This window comes from Hyperolius riggenbachi, chromosome 5, assembly GCF_040937935.1.
Source record: "Hyperolius riggenbachi isolate aHypRig1 chromosome 5, aHypRig1.pri, whole genome shotgun sequence".
Classification (NCBI taxonomy): Eukaryota; Metazoa; Chordata; class Amphibia; order Anura; family Hyperoliidae; genus Hyperolius; species Hyperolius riggenbachi.
In genome coordinates this window covers 393,323,354-393,342,597 of record NC_090650.1, presented here as the reverse complement: position 1 = coordinate 393,342,597, position 19,244 = coordinate 393,323,354, and the positions used below count along the sequence as shown (strand labels likewise).

Sequence of the window (19,244 nt, the reverse complement as noted above, 5' to 3'; positions counted from 1 at the left end):
AATTTCATGGGTTTTAATTACAGTAGCATGCATTATTTAAAAACTATAATGGCCGAAAACTAAAATTAATAATTTTTTCCCACATTTTTTCCTATTTTCCCCATTAAAACACATTTAGAATAAAATAATTCTTGGCATAATGTCCCACCTAAAGAAAGCCTAATTGGTGGCGGAAAAAACAAGATATAGTTCATTTCATTGTGATAAGTAATGATAAAGTTATAGACGAATGAATGGACGGAGCGCTGAAAGGTGAAAATTGCTCTGGTGGTCAGGGGGTAAAACCCCTCAGTGGTGAAGTGGTTAAGGTACACATGTAACAAAGAAAAAACAGCCCCTATGAGGTACTTAACTCTGGAGGGGTAAGCCTCAGGATCCTAATAAGGCTTCCCCTGTCCTCAGGGACTCAGCGCTGGCTCCCTTAAAAATTATTTCAACAAGCACTGACGCAGCAATATTTACCTTCAGGGCACCAGCACAGGTGCAGTAGAAGCTTTCCACTTGGGCATCGGTGGAAATAGCCGAGCCTGATCAGGTTTTATCTACTGCACAGGCGCAAGTCACCTGCGCAATAGAGCAGATCCAATGGGGCTCAGCTATTTCCACCAGAGCCTAAGCAGAAAGCTTCTACTGCTCCTGCTCTGAAGCCCAAAAGGTAAATATTGCCGCATGTGCACTTCCTAACTAGAGGGGAGCAGCTCCTGCAAATGTAAGGGGGCCCAGAGCTGTAAGGGGACCCAACTACTACTCAATTCCCTCTGATACGGGGGTCTATCCTCCAGATCAGGTGTTTTTGTGGCTACACTTGTTATAGGCATTAAGAATACAATGTCCACACTTGTTATATGGCCCTTGCAAGATGGGCCCCTGGCTGTGAGGGTCACCAGTGGTAGGCAAGGGAAAGGGTGAGAACATTTGAGGGCCCCATCAAAGTTTTGCGCAGGGGCCCGGTGAGTTATAGTTATGCCCCTCCGCAGATGTCTCACACCTGCACACTAGCACAGAGCCAAATGAGCTTGGCTTTTCCCACAAGTCCGAGCGGCTTGTTCCTGTACAGGAGTGTGGCTCTGAGCTTCTGGGGTTCCAGCGCTGGAATGGTGAGGAGGGGGCTTCTACAGAGGTAAGTATCTATATTTTTGTCCAAATGAGCCCACAGGTTTGCTTTAAGCCTGTTACACACCATTCAGTTTTTCCTTCGCTTTCTATTTAAAGGACATCCTAGGTGACATGTGACATGATGAGGTAGACATGTGTATGTACAGTACCAAGAACACAAATAACTGTGCTCCTTTTTCTTTCTTTCCCTGAAAGAGTTAAAAATCAGGTATGCAAGTGACAATTTCTGTCTGGGTCGGGACGGCGTCAGACTATAACGTAACCCTCACTGATGAGGAATTGCAACCATAAAACACTTTCCTGACAGCAAATGACTTCTGAGAGTAGGAAAGAGATAAAAAGGGTTGATAGTTCACAGATTTTAGCTCTGGCTTACTTCAATGAATGTGTCATTGAGCAGAGGCCATGAAACAGTATAAACTTAAAAAGTAGCTTTAAATATAAAATAAAAATGTGGGATACCTTAAAAAGTCATTTTTAGAAGAAGAAGGATAGATACAATTGTTTATCTCATTAGTTAATTTTCACCTTGGGTGTCCTTTAAGCGAGTGGTCAGATCAATATTCAGATCTGACATTGATCGGATATACCAGAAAGCTAGCATACACACGTGTGTAATTTTCTTCAAATTCTGATCATTTTTCTGACTGGATAGTGATTGAAAATGAATCAAAAGGAACTACACACATACCGACAGCCAGTATTTCAATCAATATTTTTTAGCATGTCTGATCTGCTTTCGATAGAGAAAGAGGTTGAATTTGAGCTGGGGTCAGTCACTGGCAATTGGTAGGCTGCATAGGCAAACGCAGGGGGGATTACAGCTGCCCAGAATCCCCCTCAGGGCCAGTGCAGTGTTTGTGGACAGAGACAAGTTGAGACACCAGAATATCTGCAGGTATCCTGCAGCTCACAGCCTCGCCCGCTTTCTTTCCCTGCTACAGTTGACTTCGGATGTAGCATCAGCGTGTGTACAGAGCATGGAGCAGCAGCGTGTGTACAGAGCATGGAGCAGCAGCGTGTGTACAGAGCATGGAGCAGCAGCGTGTGTACAGAGCATGGAGCAGCAGCGTGTATACAGAGCATGGAGCAGCAGCGTGTGTACAGAGCATAGAGCAGCAGCATGTGTACAGAGCATGGAGCAGCAGCGTGTACAGAGCATGAAGCAGCAGCATGTGTACAGTGCATGGAGTAGCAGCGTGTGTACAGAGCATGGAGCAGCTGCGCGTGTACAGAGCATGGAGCAGCTCTGGGGAACTTAGCAAAGTCAGGTATGAGCACAGCCCTGTGCCCTGCTGTGTGAATGCTTCCCTTTCCCCTTCATTACCAATGTCGGCTGTCTTCATTATTATCTGTATCCAAACTGCTCCTGATCGATCCCGGTGTCGGTTGTTCAGGAAATTGCATTACGTGTACCCAGCATGATGTCCTACCATATTATACTGTATTATGCGTGGCTGAGGGAGACCTTTCAGAAATCCCCCATCCCCCTTGAAAATCCTGGGTTTGCCCCTGGGCTGTATATTGTTTTGCCTTATCCAATCATTTTCTCATTCGGAAACAGGATTTGAAGTAAAAAATGCATGGTGTGTGCCACTGCCAGGCATTAAAGTGTAATAGAGATGGGGACAAAGGCAGTATTTATACTTACCTGAGGCTTCCTCCAGCTCCATGAGGTGCGTGGGTTCCCTCTCTGTTCACTGGATTTCCCTCCTGGTAATCTGGGCAGTCATGTGCTTATGCACATGCCTGATCATGTGTGCTGTCGCTGCCCTCCCGTGCCCGGAAGCAATACTAGTGTGCAGGTGCAGAACGCTCCCTTTATCCCTGTCTAGGGGCTGGATAGTGTACTGGTTAACCACTTGAGGACCGCATGCTTACACCCCCCAGTGACCAGGTTATATTTTACGGTTCAGTGCTCTGCAGCTTTAAAAGCTCGCTGCAGAGCCATAACACTTAGCACACAAATTAATTTTGTCCCCTTTTCTTGCCACCACCAGAGCTTTCTGTTGGTGGCATCTGATCGCTGCTGCTGTGTTTGTCTGTTTTTTATTAATTCTTATTATTATTACTTTTTAATAAAGATTCCTTTTTTCTTTAAATGTAACTACCCATCATCCTCCCCACAGTGCTGTACACGGCAATACATGTTTTTTTGGCTGTTTACATCAGCGCAAGCGATCCCCTGCAATTTCCACCCCCCGGACTTCACACCAATTGCCATTAGGCATTAGTAGGGGAGCCGCCGCGTTCACGCCAATTGGCATGGAGCGGTCGTAAGGGAGTTAAAGGATACCCGAAGTGACATGTACAGTGCCAAGCACACAAATAACTATGCTGTGTTCCTTTTTTTCTTTCTCTGCCTGAAAGAGTTAAACATCCGGGATGTAAGTGGCAGAGTCAGGACTGGGTCAGACTACAGTGTGACCGTCACTGATAAGAAATTACAACTATAAAACACTTTACTAGCAGAAAATGTCTTCTGAGTGCAGGAAAGAGATAATAAAGGTCAATAGTTCATAGATTTTAGCTCTGGCATACTTCAATGAATGTGTCATTGAGCAAAAACAATAAAACAGTACAAACTTAAAAAGTAGATTTGAATATAAAATAAAACCAAGGAATATCTTAAAAAGTCATTTTAGGTGAAGGACGATAGATACAATTGTTTATTTTATTAGTTTATTTTCACCTCGGATTTCTTTTAAGGGCTCTGTCTCTGACACAGGCGACAAGGGTTCAAATCTAGGCTCTTCCTGTTCAGTAAGCTAGCACCTATTCAGTAAGGAGGCCTTGGGTTAGACTCCCTAACGCTGCTACTGCCTACTGTGAGTGCCCTTGTGGCTGCAGCTGAAGTGCTTTGAGTCCACCAGGAGAAAATCACACTATAAATTATGTGTTGTCTTGTCTCTGGTTCCTTTTAAGGTGATTTTTAGCGAAAGATTATATTTTCAATAAGATCATTGAGATCAAAAGAAGAGATTGCATTAAATCAATCCACACCATTAAATTATCTAAATTGCAATCATATATGAACTAGTTGCAATGGTAACTATGTAAAAAATCCGCCATGTTGATTAACCGTTTTTTTTTAAGATAACCATCAATACTGCGATTAGGATCAATTGAGCCCACCAGGTTCTCTGTTTTTGTACAATGTGTGTAAAATGTCTCAGCAATGACAAAAAGGTGATTAATGGGCAAAAAGGATATCACCCAGTGTACTGATGCCAGTTTCCAATGTTGCTGTCACAATGAAAAAAAAGTATCCATCAGCTGTGGAATACATTAGGGCAGAAGCAGGATAGAATCAACCAGCTACACTAGTATCGTGGCACTTTGCCGCTTCGTCAGGAGCAGGGCTGGATTTACCACAAGGCACTATAGGTACGTGCTTACAGGCGCCTGATGATAGAAAGGCGACTCACTGTTCCTCCAGTGCCTCCCTCCCTCCTTCCCTATGCAGAGTCCTGAGTGTAGTGTAAATGAGAGGTTACTCACCCAGCTCTTGGCATTCCACTGATGAGATCTCCCTTCAGTCAGGGGCACCTCTAGCTACTCAATACTGAGGGTACTTCTGGCTACTTAATACTAAGGGGTACCTGTAGCCTCCTAAGACAGGCAAAGAAAGTAAGGGAGAGGTGACAGCTGGGCCAGCCAGCACACTTGCAGTGCGGTTTGATGGGGGGTTTTAGGTTCATGTAGAGCGAAGTCTAGGGTGCCATCTGCCAAGTCATCTGTGCCTATAGACTCATATGATGTAAATCCGGGCCTGGTCAGGAGCACAAGCATCATTACATTGCATATAGTGTTTTTAAAGAGAATATGAAGTCAGTTACAAAAAACAGATACTTACCTAAGGAAAGGGACGGCTCTGGGTCCTATAGAGCCTTCGGCTATGTTCACATTATAAATGGCCAGTGCTATAGCAAGCGCTGAGCGATTTATTGAGATTTTTTTAATCGCTTTGCAAAGCGCTTTTCTAAGTGCTTTTGCAGAGCGTTTTTTTTTTTTTGCACTTCCTGATGTCAGTCAGGAAGTGAACTCTTTCACCCAGAAATGAATAAATCCAATGTATTTATTCATGAAAGCGCTGGGGAAATCGCAATACAAAGCACTTTTTCTAGCGCTTTGCGATTCCCCTATGCCTTCCATTATAGGCAAATCCCCCAGAACATGGTACAGGCAGCGCTTTGGGGAGCGGAACGCAGGCGCAACGCGCAGATGTGATCACTCTCATAGGGAATCATTGCACAAGCGCTTTTAGGGCGATTTCTGAAATCGGCAGAGCTTAAACAAAAAAACACAAACGCTCATAGTGTGAACAAGCCCTGACTGTTCATCTGACGGTCCCCTTATTCCAGCACTGGATCCCCCGTTTAAACCTCCCGCCACGGGGGGCTTTGGGAGCCTTCAAGTGCCATTAAAGACGAGCGGCTCCATACTGCGTATGACAAGGCAACGTGCTCACGCATGCGCAGTATGGAGCGGCCAGTTATCAGGAGCACTCAGGCTCCCAAAGACTTCTGAATCCGCAGCAGAGAGCAATCTCTGACCCATCAGTCGGAGACCGCTAGCGTAGATCCAGCGCTGGAACACGGGGACCGTTACAGGAATGGGAAGGCTCATTAAGACCCAGAGCCTTCCATTTCCTTAGGTAAGTTCTGTTTCTTTTTTTGTTTTATTTTAAATGACTTCTGACTCTCATGGTGTAGCCACCTGAAAAACACTACCAAATGGACAAGGAAAACCACCTCTCTGTACTCTGCACAATCCTCAGGTCCTTGTTCTTACTCTTGTTCCTTCTCTTTCTCTTCTCCTTTCTTTAGTTTTTTTTTTTTTCACTCTACTCTCCATTTCAGCCCGTGGGGATTTTTCACCTTATGCATCAGAGCAATTTTCACCTCCCATTCATTCACTAATAACTTTATCACTACTTATCACAATTTATTGATCTAAATCTAATTAGGCTTTATTTGGGTGGTACATTTTGCTAAGAATTATTTTTTTTAATAAATGCATTTTAACAGGATTAATAAGAAAAAAATGGAGAACATTAATTATTTCTCCGTTTTCGGTCATTATAGCTTTAAAATAATCCACGCTACCATAATTAAAACCTATGTATTTTATTTGCCCGTTTGTCTCGGTTATGACACCATTTATATTTTGTCCCTATCACAATGTATGGCGCCAATATTTTATTTGGTAATAAAGGTGCATTTTTTCCGTTTTGCGTCCATCACTATTTACTAGCTTATAATTTAAAAAATGTTCGTAGTATACACCCTTCACATGCATATTTAAAAAGTTCAGACCCTTAGGTAACTATTTATGTCTTTTTTTTTTTTAATTGTAATTTTTTTTTTCCATTAAAAATTTTATTTGGGTAATATTTTGGTGTGGGAAATAAACAGTTAATTTTTATTGTTATTATATGTGTAAATTGTAATGTAAAAAATATGTAGATGTAGTTTTACTATTTGGCCACCTTGAATTTTTTTTTCTCCTTGTGCTTCTCGCTAAGTGGAGGCACAAGGATGACGCGGAAGATTTTACGTGCAGAAAGACTGAAGCCTCTTGTAAGAGCACTTCGGTTTTTTTGCTGGGGACACGGATCGGTGATCGGGAACCCTTTTCCCGTTCACTGATCCCAGGGCTACCGGGGGACAGCACGGGGGCGCACCCGCAATCGCGCACGGGAGCGTGCCGAAGCGCGGCACCGCAGCAGAGCAGCCGCCCGGACGTGAGGTTCACGTCAGGGCGGCAGAAATGGTTAAACTTGGTTAAATATCTTTCATAACAGGTTGAACACTTTTCCTGTTAAAAAATGTTTTCTGGCTTCTGACCAGGGCTGTGGAGTCGTAGTCAAGGAGTGGGAGCAATTTTTGGGTACCTGGAGTTGGAGTCGGTGGTTTCATAAACTGAGAAGTCAAAGTTGGGTGATTTTTGTACCAACTCCACAGCCCTGGTAAGTATTAGACTAATGAGTCGGAGTCGAGGAGTCAGAGTTGGAGCAATTTTGGGTACCTGGAGTAGGAGTCTGTGGTTTTAAAAACTGAGGAGTCAGATTAAGATAATTTTTTTACCACCTCCACAGCCCCACTTCTGACTAGGCTGCCAGACTAAGTATTAGGATACCTGGGTGTATAATCCCTAGGCTGCCCCTATGTGTTTAAATTACCTTCACTACAGCAGAAACATGAATACTGTATGTTACTAGCTACAAATGTGTATTTGCTCTATGATTATAGGTTGGATAGGTACCTATAGGTTTTCCAGTGTTTTCATTAGTATGATATTTTCGCCTTTAATTTCTCTTAATAACTTTTGCACTCTGAAATTGAAAAAGTGCCAAAAAGTAGGTAAAAAAAAGTCCTGTCCAAATTATTCTGAGTATTTTCTTGCTTGTGGTTTAAAGTGTACCATAGACCAGATGTAATGAAAGTTTTATACATACCTGGTGACCCCCCCTTCCCCACTCCCCAGTTCCCTCGCAATTGTCATTTTTACTAATCTTTCAGCCATCTTCATTGTGATCTCAGACAAGGGTTGCAAATGTTTGCCACTTCAAAGCATAGCAGAGTTTTGGGAACCTTAGTGAACATTGCCCATAATATGCCCACCACCTTTTAGCATTCCTAGTAGTGATATTATATTACAGTAGAATCCCTTTATAGTCAACTCCAAGGGACCAGGAAATGCAGTTTACTATATCAGAAGTTTACTGTATCAGAATTGGTCATACATTGTATATTTATACGGACGCATTTGCTGGGACCTGAGGACTGAGTTTACTATATCCAGAGGTTTATTATATCAAAGTTTACTATAACGAGATTCTACTGTATTATAATAACATATCAGTATGCTGGAGTCTGCATACTTATTTGGGTTAATTAAATTCATGTTGCATATGTTTAACTTACATCACAGCCTACGTCACCAGCAGTTGAGGAATAGCAAGTGGCAGCTAATAGTTTTGCAGTTGCTTAAAGGGATAAGAAAAGGTCAGAAGGCTGGGACATCATTGTGCTCAGTGTTAACTGGAAAAAAAAACCTCACATCGTAAACTAACGAAAAAACCAAACAGAAAATATAGAACATGCTAAAAATAGACTTAACACAACCTGTATAAAGCTTGGAGGTAGGCTGGAGGGCGCCTCCCAGATTTATCCCTGGTAGGGCGCCTCCCAGATTTACCATAGTAACTTGCATGTATTGTGGTCGTATATTCTTTTATGTACTATTTAAAAAAAACAAAAAACAGAAGGACAAGAAAGAGGAGAGCGGCAGTGTGATTATATAAAATAATTTGTTTCAAACTGTTTCCAGACCTTTTATTTCTGAACTCTATCAGAATTTCCAAAGCTGAAGCCTCGTACTTGAGCTAGATAGCCCCCGGCCAAGGTGATCGTTCAGCGCTGTCTTGCCTGAGAATCTAGCATGAGTATGGCTGCCCGACGATGTCGTTCAGGCCTTGTTTACATCATAAATCGCAAACGCTGACGCCAGCGTTTTGCGATTTTGTGAGCGTTTTTTTTTTCCGCCTCCTGGAGCTTCCCTGCGCGTTATCGATTTTTTGTAAAGTGCTTTTCTAAGTCTTCCACAGTTGAGTCAGTACCATCAGAAGTGTATATAAAGCTCTTTTATTGGTTTAAAAACAGCATGATCATCATCGGTCCAGGCGTTGGACAGATGATGATCATGCTGCTTTTAAACCAATAAAAGAGCTTTATATACACTTCTGATGGTACTGACTCAACTGTGGAAGACGTTCTGGAGTGTCTGAGTGTGTAGAGACACTGGGAGTCATAGCACATCACACATCCCCTCCTTGGGTGCTTGCTGTACACTGAAGGGCTTTTCTAAGCGCTTTTGCAGATCAAATCGTTTTTTCACTTCCTGACGTCAGTTAGGGAGTGAACTCTTTCACCCAGAAATTAATAAATACAATGTATTTATTCATTAAAGCGCTGGAAAAATCACTATACAAAGTGCTTTTTCAAGTGCTTTGCGATCTACCTATACTTTCCATTGAGACAAATCGCCCCTGAAAATGCAAACTTGAAATGACAAAAATACAGGGAGATCGGGAGCCCAATCTGGTGTATTAACGTTGGACTAACGTCAGGTTACTAGTATTATAAGAGTAATACTCACAAGTGTGGGTTGCTGGAGGCAACCACTCGTCTTAGCATGTGGGGGAATACCGCCCTCACTCGGCCTTTTCCCGTCCGGTTCGGTCGTCGCTCCCAGAAAAGTTCAGATATAGCAGGGTACACCTGGTATCTGTGGATCCTCTAGGGGGATATATAGCACAAGCTTAGAAATAGTTGGAGGCGCCCGTGTCGGATCGAGAGGACTTTAGGTAGCGTCCCTGGTTTGTATGCAAGTATGTGGTAACTAATATCACAGTTTTAACAACTATAGAGATAGCCTACCTTCTTAGTAGTAATCAAACCGTAGCAGTGTGCACTACAAACCCCAGCAGACCCATCACTCTCCTACAGCCAGTCTGTGCTGACTTCCAGGATAGCTGAAAGCACGTATATTTGACCTGATGAAGCGGCTACGACCGTGAAACGCGTTGTCGATGTGCACAATAAACTTTGAACCTCCTTCTACACGGTTTGATTACTACTAAGAAGGTAGGCTATCTCTATAGTTGTTAAAACTGTGATATTAGTTACCACATACTTGCATACAAACCAGGGACGCTACCTAAAGTCCTCTCGATCCGACACGGGCGCCTCCAACTATTTCTAAGCTTGCCCCTGAAAATGGTACATGCAGCGCTTTGGGGAGCGGATCAGAATCGAATCGCTCATATGTGAACACTCTCATAGGGAATCATTGCACAAGTGCTTTTGGGTGATTTTAAAAAATCACCGGCGCTTAAAAAAACACAAAAACACTCTAGGGGCTTGATTCACTGTGCGGTGCTAACCTACTTAGCACGTCTAAAGTCTTTAGGCGTGCTAACCAGGGTGCTAAGTAGGTTAGCACCGGTTTTCTCAATCAGATCACGCACTAAGTACCGCGCGCAAAGTCCTATGCGCGCACTAAGCCCCATAGGCTTTAATGGGCACTTCGCGCGGAGCACTCTGTGCAGTGCGCGCGAAAAACTTTGCGCGCGGTACTTTGCATGCGATCACTACTTCTCACATTTACACTCAGTTTAGACGTGATAAGGGCCAGTGCTAACAGTTAGCACTGCTTTGTGAATCGAGCCCTAGGTGTGAACAAATGCTCAGTGAGCTGCTACAGTTCATCAGCTGAGCCTATTGTGCTGGTACATTCTCATCCCAACAGATACCATGTGCTCTTGGGCTGCTTACCATTCCTTCTCCTCTCTCCATTGAGGAGTACGTGCTGTGTGGCTATAGGTTGACAGCACATCTGTGTAACGCTCATTCCCTGCAAAGTCAACCTAATGATTGAGAAATTATCATTATGGGGGGACATTGATCAACAGTGTATACCAATGGTGTAAAAATCAATCACAGAAGAGGGGTACATCTGGAACATGGTCTTAGCTGTGGGCCTCATTGTTTATTAATATTTTCCCAGTAGGCACCCTAAAAACGTCAGAAACAATACCTAAATGTTGGCGGCATGGTGGTGTAGTGGTTAGCGCTCTCGCTTTGCTGCGCTGGATCCCTGGTTTTGAATCCCAGCCAGGTCAACATCTGCAAGGAGTTTGTATGTTCTCCCCGTGTCTGTGTGGGTTTCCTCCAGGCACTCACGTTTCCTCCCACATCCCAAAAACATACAGATAATTTAATTGGCTTCCCTCTAAATTGGCCCTAGACTATGATATATGCACTACACAATACATACATAGACCTAGGACTATGGTAGGGATTAGATTGTGAGCCCCTCTGAGGGACAGTTAAGTGACAAGACAATATACTCTGTACAGCGCTGCAGAAGATGTTGGTGATATATAAATGAGTAAAAAAATAAATGTGGTCCCTCCTCTGGTGTGCTCCTCTGCATGGGAAGGTGGTGTGGTGTCATCTGCAGTAAAAGAAAGGTGGCAATGGAGAGAAGAAGCCTGTGCTGTATACTGTATTCCACACTGCTCACAGCAAACCAGAAGTTACATGTGCATTGTGGGATACCCAGGCCAGTGGATAAGGCGCAAGTAAAGAAGTTGGCAGCTCCATAGCTGTATCAGCTGTTTTTGAATGTATATCACCACTGTGTGCAAACAGTAAATCAGTACGACAAATCACAACAGGAGATGAGGAGGGTGCGTGTATGTAGAGAAAAAAACAAAACAAAAATAAGGATGGACACTGTCACTGAAATATGTCACTCTACCAGAAAGTTAAGAAAAAAAAGATAAACAAATGATACATATGTGTACAGGTCAAAACCTTATGTACGAGTACATAAATCTGAAGTGGCCTGCCGTCTCCATGGAAATGTCAAAGACCGCCAGTACAAACACAAGTGGACAGCATGGACTAATTTTCCCCTTACTTTACTGCTTGCAATCATGCAGATGTGAAGGGCCACGGCCACATAAAATGGTCAGCCCCAGGGCCTTGTGTATTACACCTGTGGTGTACACAATGCTTAAACTCTGGCCAACCAGTCGTGATAGTTGATTATCCTCAGTACCAGAAATGTATACCGTGCTTGCAGTGTGGAGTGGGCACCTCCAGTGCAATCTTTATCCAACATAGGAAGCCCTAGCCTACCACTAACCGTCAGAGTATAGCATGGAGGCGTGCTCCTGTGCAGAGTTTGACAGGGAAGTATGCTCCTGTGCAGAGTTTGGCAGGGAGGCGAGCTCCTGTGCAGAGTTTGACAGGGAAGTATGCTCCTGTGCAGAGTTTGGCAGGGAGGCGTGCTGTGCATAGTTTGGCAGGGAGGCGTGCTGTGCATAGTTTGGCAGGGAGGCGTGCTGTGCAGAGTTTGGCAGGGAGGCGTGCTGTGCATAGTTTGGCAGGGAGGCGTGCTCCTGTGCAAAGTTTGACAGGGAAGTATGCTCCTGTGCAGAGTTTGGCAGGGAGGCGTGCTGTGCATAGTTTGGCAGGGAGGCGTGCTCCTGTGCAAAGTTTGACAGGGAAGTATGCTCCTGTGCAGAGTTTGGCATGGAGGCGAGCTCCTGTGCAGCGTTTGGCAGGGAAGTATGCTCCTGTGCAGAGTTTGGCATGGAGACATGCTCCTGTGCAGAGTTTGACAGGGAAGTATGCTCCTGTGCAGAGTTTGGCATGGAGGCGAGCTCCTGTGCAGCGTTTGGCAGGGAAGTATGCTCCTGTGCAGAGTTTGGCATGGAGGCGAGCTCCTGTGCAGCGTTTGGCAGGGAAGTATGCTCCTGTGCAGAGTTTGGCATGGAGACATGCTCCTGTGCAGAGTTTGACAGGGAAGTATGCTCCTGTGCAGAGTTTGGAATGGAGGCGTGCTCCTGTGCAGAGTTTGACAGGGAAGTATGCTCCTGTGCAGAGTTTGGGAGGGAGGTGTGCTCCTGTGCAGAGTTTGGTAGGGAACCATGCTGCTGTGCAGAGTTTGGTAGGGAAGCATGCTGCTGTGCAGAGTTTGGTAGGGAAGCATGCTCCTGTGCAGAGTTTGGCATGGAGGCTTGCTCCTGTGCAGCGTTTGGCAGGAAAGTACGCTCCTGTGCAGAGTTTGGTAGGGAAGCATGCTGCTGTGCAGAGTTTGGCAGGGAGGAGTGCTCCTGTGCAGAGTTTGGCATGGAGGCGTACTGCTGTGCAGAGTTTGGCATGGAGGCATGCTCCTGTGCAGATTTTGGCATGGAGGTGTGCTGCTGTGCAGAGTTTGGCATGGAGGCGTGCTGCTGTGCAGAGTTTGGCATGGAGGCGTGCTGCTGTGCAGAGTTTGGCATGGAAGCGTGCTGCTGTGCAGAGTTTGGCATGGAGGCATGCTCCTGTGCAGATTTTGACTTGGAGGCATGCTCCTGTGCAGCATTTGGCTGGGAAGCACGCTCCTGTGCAGAGTTTGGCAGAGAGGCGTGCTGTGCAGAGTTTGGCATGGAGGTGAGCTCCCGTGCAGAGTTTGGCAGGGAAGTATGCTCCTGTGCAGAGTTTGCCAGGGAGGCGAGCTTATTCATACCCTTCACAATAATCTATAGAAAAGCCTTTATTGGCTATTACAGAAATCAAACGCTTCCTATAATTGCAAACCAGCTTTTTGCATGTCTCCACAGGTATTTTTGCCCATTCATCTTTAGCAATGCGCTCCAAATCTTTCAGATTGGATGGTCTTCTTGCCATCACCCTGATCTTTAGCTCCCTCCACCGATTCTCATTTGGATTCAAGTCAGGACTCTGACGGGGCCACTCCAAAACGTTAATGTTGTTGTCTGCTAACCATTTCTTCACTTCTTTTGCTGTGTGTTTTGGGTCATTGTCATGCTGAAATGTCCACTGGTGCCCAAGGCAAAGTTTCTCTGCAGACTGCCTGATGTTGTCGTTGAGAATTGTCCTGTATTGCTCTTTTTTTCATGGTGCCATTTACTGTGATTAGGTTCCCTGGTCCATTGGCTGAAAAATACCCCAAAAGCATTAGGTTCCCACCACCATGTTTGACAGTGGTTATGGTGTTCTTTGGGTTGAAGGCTTCTCCTTTGTTTATGCCAAATGAAGGAAACATCATTGTGATCAAACAATTCAATTTTTGTTTGATCTGACCAGAAGTCTTCTTCTTTGCCCAAATGAGTATTTGCAAAGCAAGCTTTTGTGTGCCTTATTTGGAGAAGTGGCGTCCTCCTTGGTCTGCATCCATGGAACCCAGCAGTGTGCAGTGTCCGTTGGATCGTCTGCCTTGAAAATTTGCCACCAGCAGAGCCCAGATTCACCAGGATGGCCTTGGTGGTGATCCTTGGATTCTCTCTCACCTCTCTCGCTATCCTCCTGGCCAGCACAGGTGTCACTTTTGGCTTCCGAGTCCCGACCACGTCCTCTGAGATTTTCCACAGTGCGGAACATCTTGTATTTTTTAATAATACTTTGCACTGTAGCCACTGGAACTTGAAAGCATTTAGAAATGGCCTTGTAGCCCTTTCCTGACCTGCGAGCAGCCACAATGCGCAGCCGCAGGTCCTCACTGAGCTCCTTTGTCTTAGCCATGACTGTCCACAAACCAACTGTAGAGAGCTGCTGTTTTTCACCTGTTGAGCTGATCCCAATTAATCAGGGTAATGAGGTTGCTTTAGAACAGCTTGAACTATTTGGAATGGTATAGGACTTTGGATTTTCCCACAGACTGTGACAGTTTGTGAAGGGTATGAATAATTTTGGACTCTACAGTTTTTTTTGTTTTTTTTTTTGCTTAAAGGGAAGGTTCAAGCAAAATAAAAAAAATGAGTTTCACTTACCTGGGGCTTCTACCAGCCACATGCAGCCATCCTGTGCTCTCGTAGTCGCTCACTGCTGCTCCGGTCCCCTGCTGGCAGCTTGCCGACCTCGGAGGTCGGCGGGATGCATTGCGTACATTTTTACGCATTCCTGCTAGTGCAGGAACATTAACACATACATTTTACGCAATACTGGTTCAATGCGTAAACATTGAACCGGTAATGCGTAAAAATGTATGTGTTAATGTTCCTGCACTAGCGGGAATGCGTAAAAATGTACGCAATGCATCCCGCCGACCTCCGAGGTCGGCAAGCTGCCAGCAGGGGACCGGAGCAGCAGTGAGTGACTACGAGGGCACAGGATGGCTGCATGGGGCTGGTAGAAGCCCCAGGTAAGTGAAACTCATTTTTTTATTTTGCTTGGACATTCCCTTTAAATGCAAATAAAAGCTGGGAATTTTTTTCCCCACAATAATGCCTCTTGTACATACATCATATTACTATCTTTTGGGAGACGCCTATGTCGTTACCCATCCAAAAATGACTTGCTGGTTATATAAAAGCAGAGGATAACGCTGGCTGGACAATTCTCTGCTATAAACTAAAGGGAAGACCGGGGGGAAGGTTTGCATCAGCCGAATCGGGGTTCATGAGCAATTGTCCAGTTTGCAACTACGGAGGTGCCGAACTTTGAGAACAATGGTAAAGGAAAGGGAGAATTATACACCAATATCCAGCACCGGCAGGGATTGCCTCATGCCGGATACATGTGCTTGCTTGTTGCCTGAGAAACCAGCTAAAGTAGCACAAATTTCCCCCTCCCCCAAATACCCAAGCCTTCAGCAATGTGTAGCAGACCTCTTCTTGCTCCTAGTGGCTTTCCGGCTTCCAGGGCGTCACGTGACCAGCATCGGGTCACTCAAAATGGCCGACTTGCATGCACAGCATAGGCAAACGCAGGGGGAGATTACAGCTGCCCAGAATGCCCACTCAGGCCAGGGCTTGCGCAGTATTTGGGGACAGGTACAAGTTGAGGCACCAGAATATCTGCAGGCATCATGCAGCTCACAGCACTGCCCCCTTTCTTTCCCAGCTACAGTTGACTTTGGATGTAGCAGTAATGTGTGTACAGAGCATAGAGCAGCAGCGTGTGTACAGAGCATGGAACAGCAGCTTGTGTACAGAGCATGGAGCAGCAGCGTGTGTACAGAGCATGGAGCAGCAGCGTGTGTACAGAGCATGGAACAGCAGCGTGTGTACAGAGCATGGAGCAGCAGCGTGTGTACAGAGCATGGAGCAGCAGCGTGTGTACAGAGCATGGAGCAGCAGCGTGTGTACAGAGCATGGAGCAGCAGCGTGTGTACAGAGCATGGAGCAGCAGCGTGTGTACAGAGCATGGAGCAGCAGCGTGTGTACAGAGCATGGAGCAGCAGCGTGTGTACAGAGCATGGAGCAGCAGCGTGTGTACAGAGCATGGAGCAGCAGCGTGTGTACAGAGCATGGAGCAGCAGCGTGTGTACAGAGCATGGAGCAGCAGCGTGTGTACAGAGCATGGAGCAGCAGCGTGTGTACAGAGCATGGAGCAGCAGCGTGTGTACAGAACATGGAGCAGCAGCGTGTGTACAGATCATGGAGCAGCAGCGTGTGTTCAGAGCATGGAGCAGCAGCGTGTGTTCAGAGCATGGAGCAGCAGCGTGTGTACAGAGCATGGAGCAGCAGCGTGTGTACAGAGCATGGAGCAGCAGCGTGTGTACAGAGCATGGAGCAGCAGCGTGTGTACAGAGCATGGAGCAGCAGCGTGTGTACAGAGCATGGAGCAGCAGCGTGTGTACAGAGCATGGAGCAGCAGCGTGTGTACAGAGCATGGAGCAGCAGCGTGTGTACAGAGCATGGAGCAGCAGCGTGTGTTCAGAGCATGGAGCAGCAGCGTGTGTTCAGAGCATGGAGCAGCAGCGTGTGTACAGAGCATGGAGCAGCAGCGTGTGTACAGAGCATGGAGCAGCAGGGTGTGTACAGAGCATGGAGCAGCAGCGTGTGTACAGAGCATGGAGCAGCAGCGTGTGTACAGAGCATGGAGCAGCAGCGTGTGTACAGAGCATGGAGCAGCAGCGTGTGTTCAGAGCATGGAGCAGCAGCGTGTGTACAGAGCATGGAGCAGCAGCGTGTGTACAGAGCATGGAGCAGCAGCGTGTGTACAGAGCATGGAGCAGCAGCGTGTGTACAGAACATGGAGCAGCAGCGTGTGTACAGATCATGGAGCAGCAGCGTGTGTTCAGAGCATGGAGCAGCAGCGTGTGTTCAGAGCATGGAGCAGCAGCGTGTGTACATAGCATGGAGCAGCAGCGTGTGTACAGAGCATGGAGCTCTGTACACACATTACTGCTACATCCAAAGTCAACTGTAGCAGGGAAAGAAAGGGGGCAGTGCTGTGAGCTACATGATGCCTGCAGGTATTCTGGTGCCTCAACTTGTACCTGTCCCCAAATACTGCGCAACCTCCGCTCCTCCCAAGAAATTCTCCTGGCCTCTAAGCTGATCACCTCCTCTCATGCTCGAGTCGCATCCAAGACTTTACACGAGCATCATCATTTATCTGGAACTCTTTCCCACAGCCTGTACAGTATGTCATGCTCCAAACCTGGACATCTTCAAACGCACTCATAAAACACACCTTTTCAGACAAGCTTATAACATTCTATAGCCCTTATTTACTTATCTGACACAATGTAATTAGAGGCAAAGGGTCACTGCCTCATCCATCCTTCACCCCCTTACCTAGTGTGTCCCCCACTACCCATTAGATTGTAAGCTCGCAAGGGCAGGGTCCTCCTCCTAATGTTTACTGTTTTTGTCACAATATTTGTGCTGCTTGGAACTCTGTTGTACATTTTGTTAGTGTATCTATGTTCCCCTTGTCGTCTTATTGTGCTTTGTAAAGCCCTGCGGAATATGTTGGCGCTATATAAATAAAAAATAATAATATAATAATAATAATGGAGCGGCAGCTTGTGTACAGAGCATGAAGCAGCAGTGAGTGTACAGAGCATGGAGCAGCAGCGCGTGTACAGAGCATGAAGCAGCAGCATGTGTACAGAGCATGGAGCAGCAGCATGTGTACAGAGCATGGAGCAGCAGTGTGTGTACAGAGCATGAAGCAGCAGCATGTGTACAGAGCATGGAGCAGCAGTGTGTGTGTACAGAGCATGGAGCAGCAGGGTGTGTACAGAGCATGGAACAGCAGCATGTGTACAGAGCATGGAGCAGCAGTGTGTGTACAGAGCATGAAGCAGCAGCATGTGTACAGAGCATGGAGCAGCAGTGTGTGTACAGAGCATGGAGCAGCAGGGTGTGTACAGAGCATGGAACAGCAGCATGTGTACAGAGCATGGAGCAGCAGTGTGTGTACAGAGCATGGAGCAGCAGCATGTGTACAGAGCATGGAGCAGCTCTGGGGAACTTAACAGAGTCAGGTATAAGCACCGGCCTGTGCCCTGCTGTGCAAATGCTTCACTTTCCCCTTTACCAATGTCAGCTGTCCTCATTACTATCTGTATCCAAACTGATCCGGATCAATCCCATTGTCGATTTAGGGGCAGATCAGACATATCGGAAATAATCATCAGATCCTGTCAGTTGGATAGGAAATTGCATTATGTGTACCCAGCATGATGTCCTACCATATTATTATACTGTATTCTGTGTGGCTGAGGGAGACCTTTCAGGAATCCCCCCCCCCCCCCCCCCCCCTTAGAAATCCTGGGTTTGCCCCTGCACAGGGGAAGCCAGAATCCTCTAGGAGCAAGAAAAAGGCTGCTACATGTTGCTGGAGGCACAGTAAGTGTTTTAAAGGCTACAAACACCCCCAAAACCTTCCAAAAAGAAAGTCCCTGTTATCCATCAGGCAGGCCGATCAGTTGAGACTTCCAGTTCCGGATAACGGGGGCTCAGCTGTAAGTTAGAAGACAACCGGCGCACGAGTAATATGTCACCACCAGCATTAAATATGGAAGTGTAAGCTGGAGCTATCGGTGCACAAGGGCTCATGTCACATGTTGCGGTGCACTCAGTGCTCTTCATTCACTTCCACGTTGGCTGCAACGTCATCCCTTGTTAAGTGAGCATGTGTTATGAGCCACGTGTGGGTTCAGTCCACAGTTTAGGAATCTGGGTTCAGCAGCACATCCATGAGACTCTCTCAGCTTCTGTGAGCATTTTATGATGTCCACCAGGAAACCAAATGGTTATAAAACAATATCATCTATAGATAACGGTCTCCAGTGTCTGCTTGTTCAGCCAGTGAGACAAGAGAGGCTCCTCTATTAGTGATGGGATCATGTGTCATCCCTGAAATAGACACCTGTCACTATGTCATCACCTGTACCTTTATACCCATCCCCTGCCCTTGCCAGTCATGTCGCTGCACATTCCATGAGGTGGGGCATGTGGCTTCTGGGGGAAGACGAACAGGATGCAGTATAGAACAAGGAGATCCAGTACTGTGCAAAAGGAAGGTGTGAAAAATTCTGTAAAAGAATGCTTTTAAAAAAGGAAGTGTTTATCATTAATTTTCATCAATCAACACAATGCAGTGAATGAACAAAATATAAATCAAATCAATATTTGGTGTAACCTGTAACGATTGTGGAATTCTCTCCGTGGTCAGCGCACAAGACGCGTGCTGACACTGCGGAAATCCTCCACAAGCGTATAATTTGAGAGAACCCAGCAAAAGGTGCAACGCACCTGTAGAGGGGAATTCCTGTCGGCAGATGGAGCTGTGGAGTGCAGAGGAACAGAT

General features: G+C 46.0%; 1 protein-coding gene across 1 annotated transcript; it reads right to left on the bottom strand.

Moving 5' to 3' along the window:
* Nucleotides 1–11,830: 11,830 nt before the first annotated feature.
* LOC137519444 (streptococcal hemagglutinin-like) lies at nt 11,831–13,201 on the bottom strand. The gene has a single exon (XM_068238398.1). It carries the CDS (start codon nt 13,199–13,201, stop codon nt 11,831–11,833), a length of 1,371 nt encoding a protein of 456 aa, XP_068094499.1.
* Between the last annotated feature and the right edge of the window lie 6,043 nt (nt 13,202–19,244).

What these genes read in the sequence shown, in the direction of transcription:
- LOC137519444 (XM_068238398.1), bottom strand. Translation starts at nt 13,201, where the DNA reads ATGAATAAGCTCGCCTCCCTGGCAAACTCTGCACAGGAGCATACTTCC.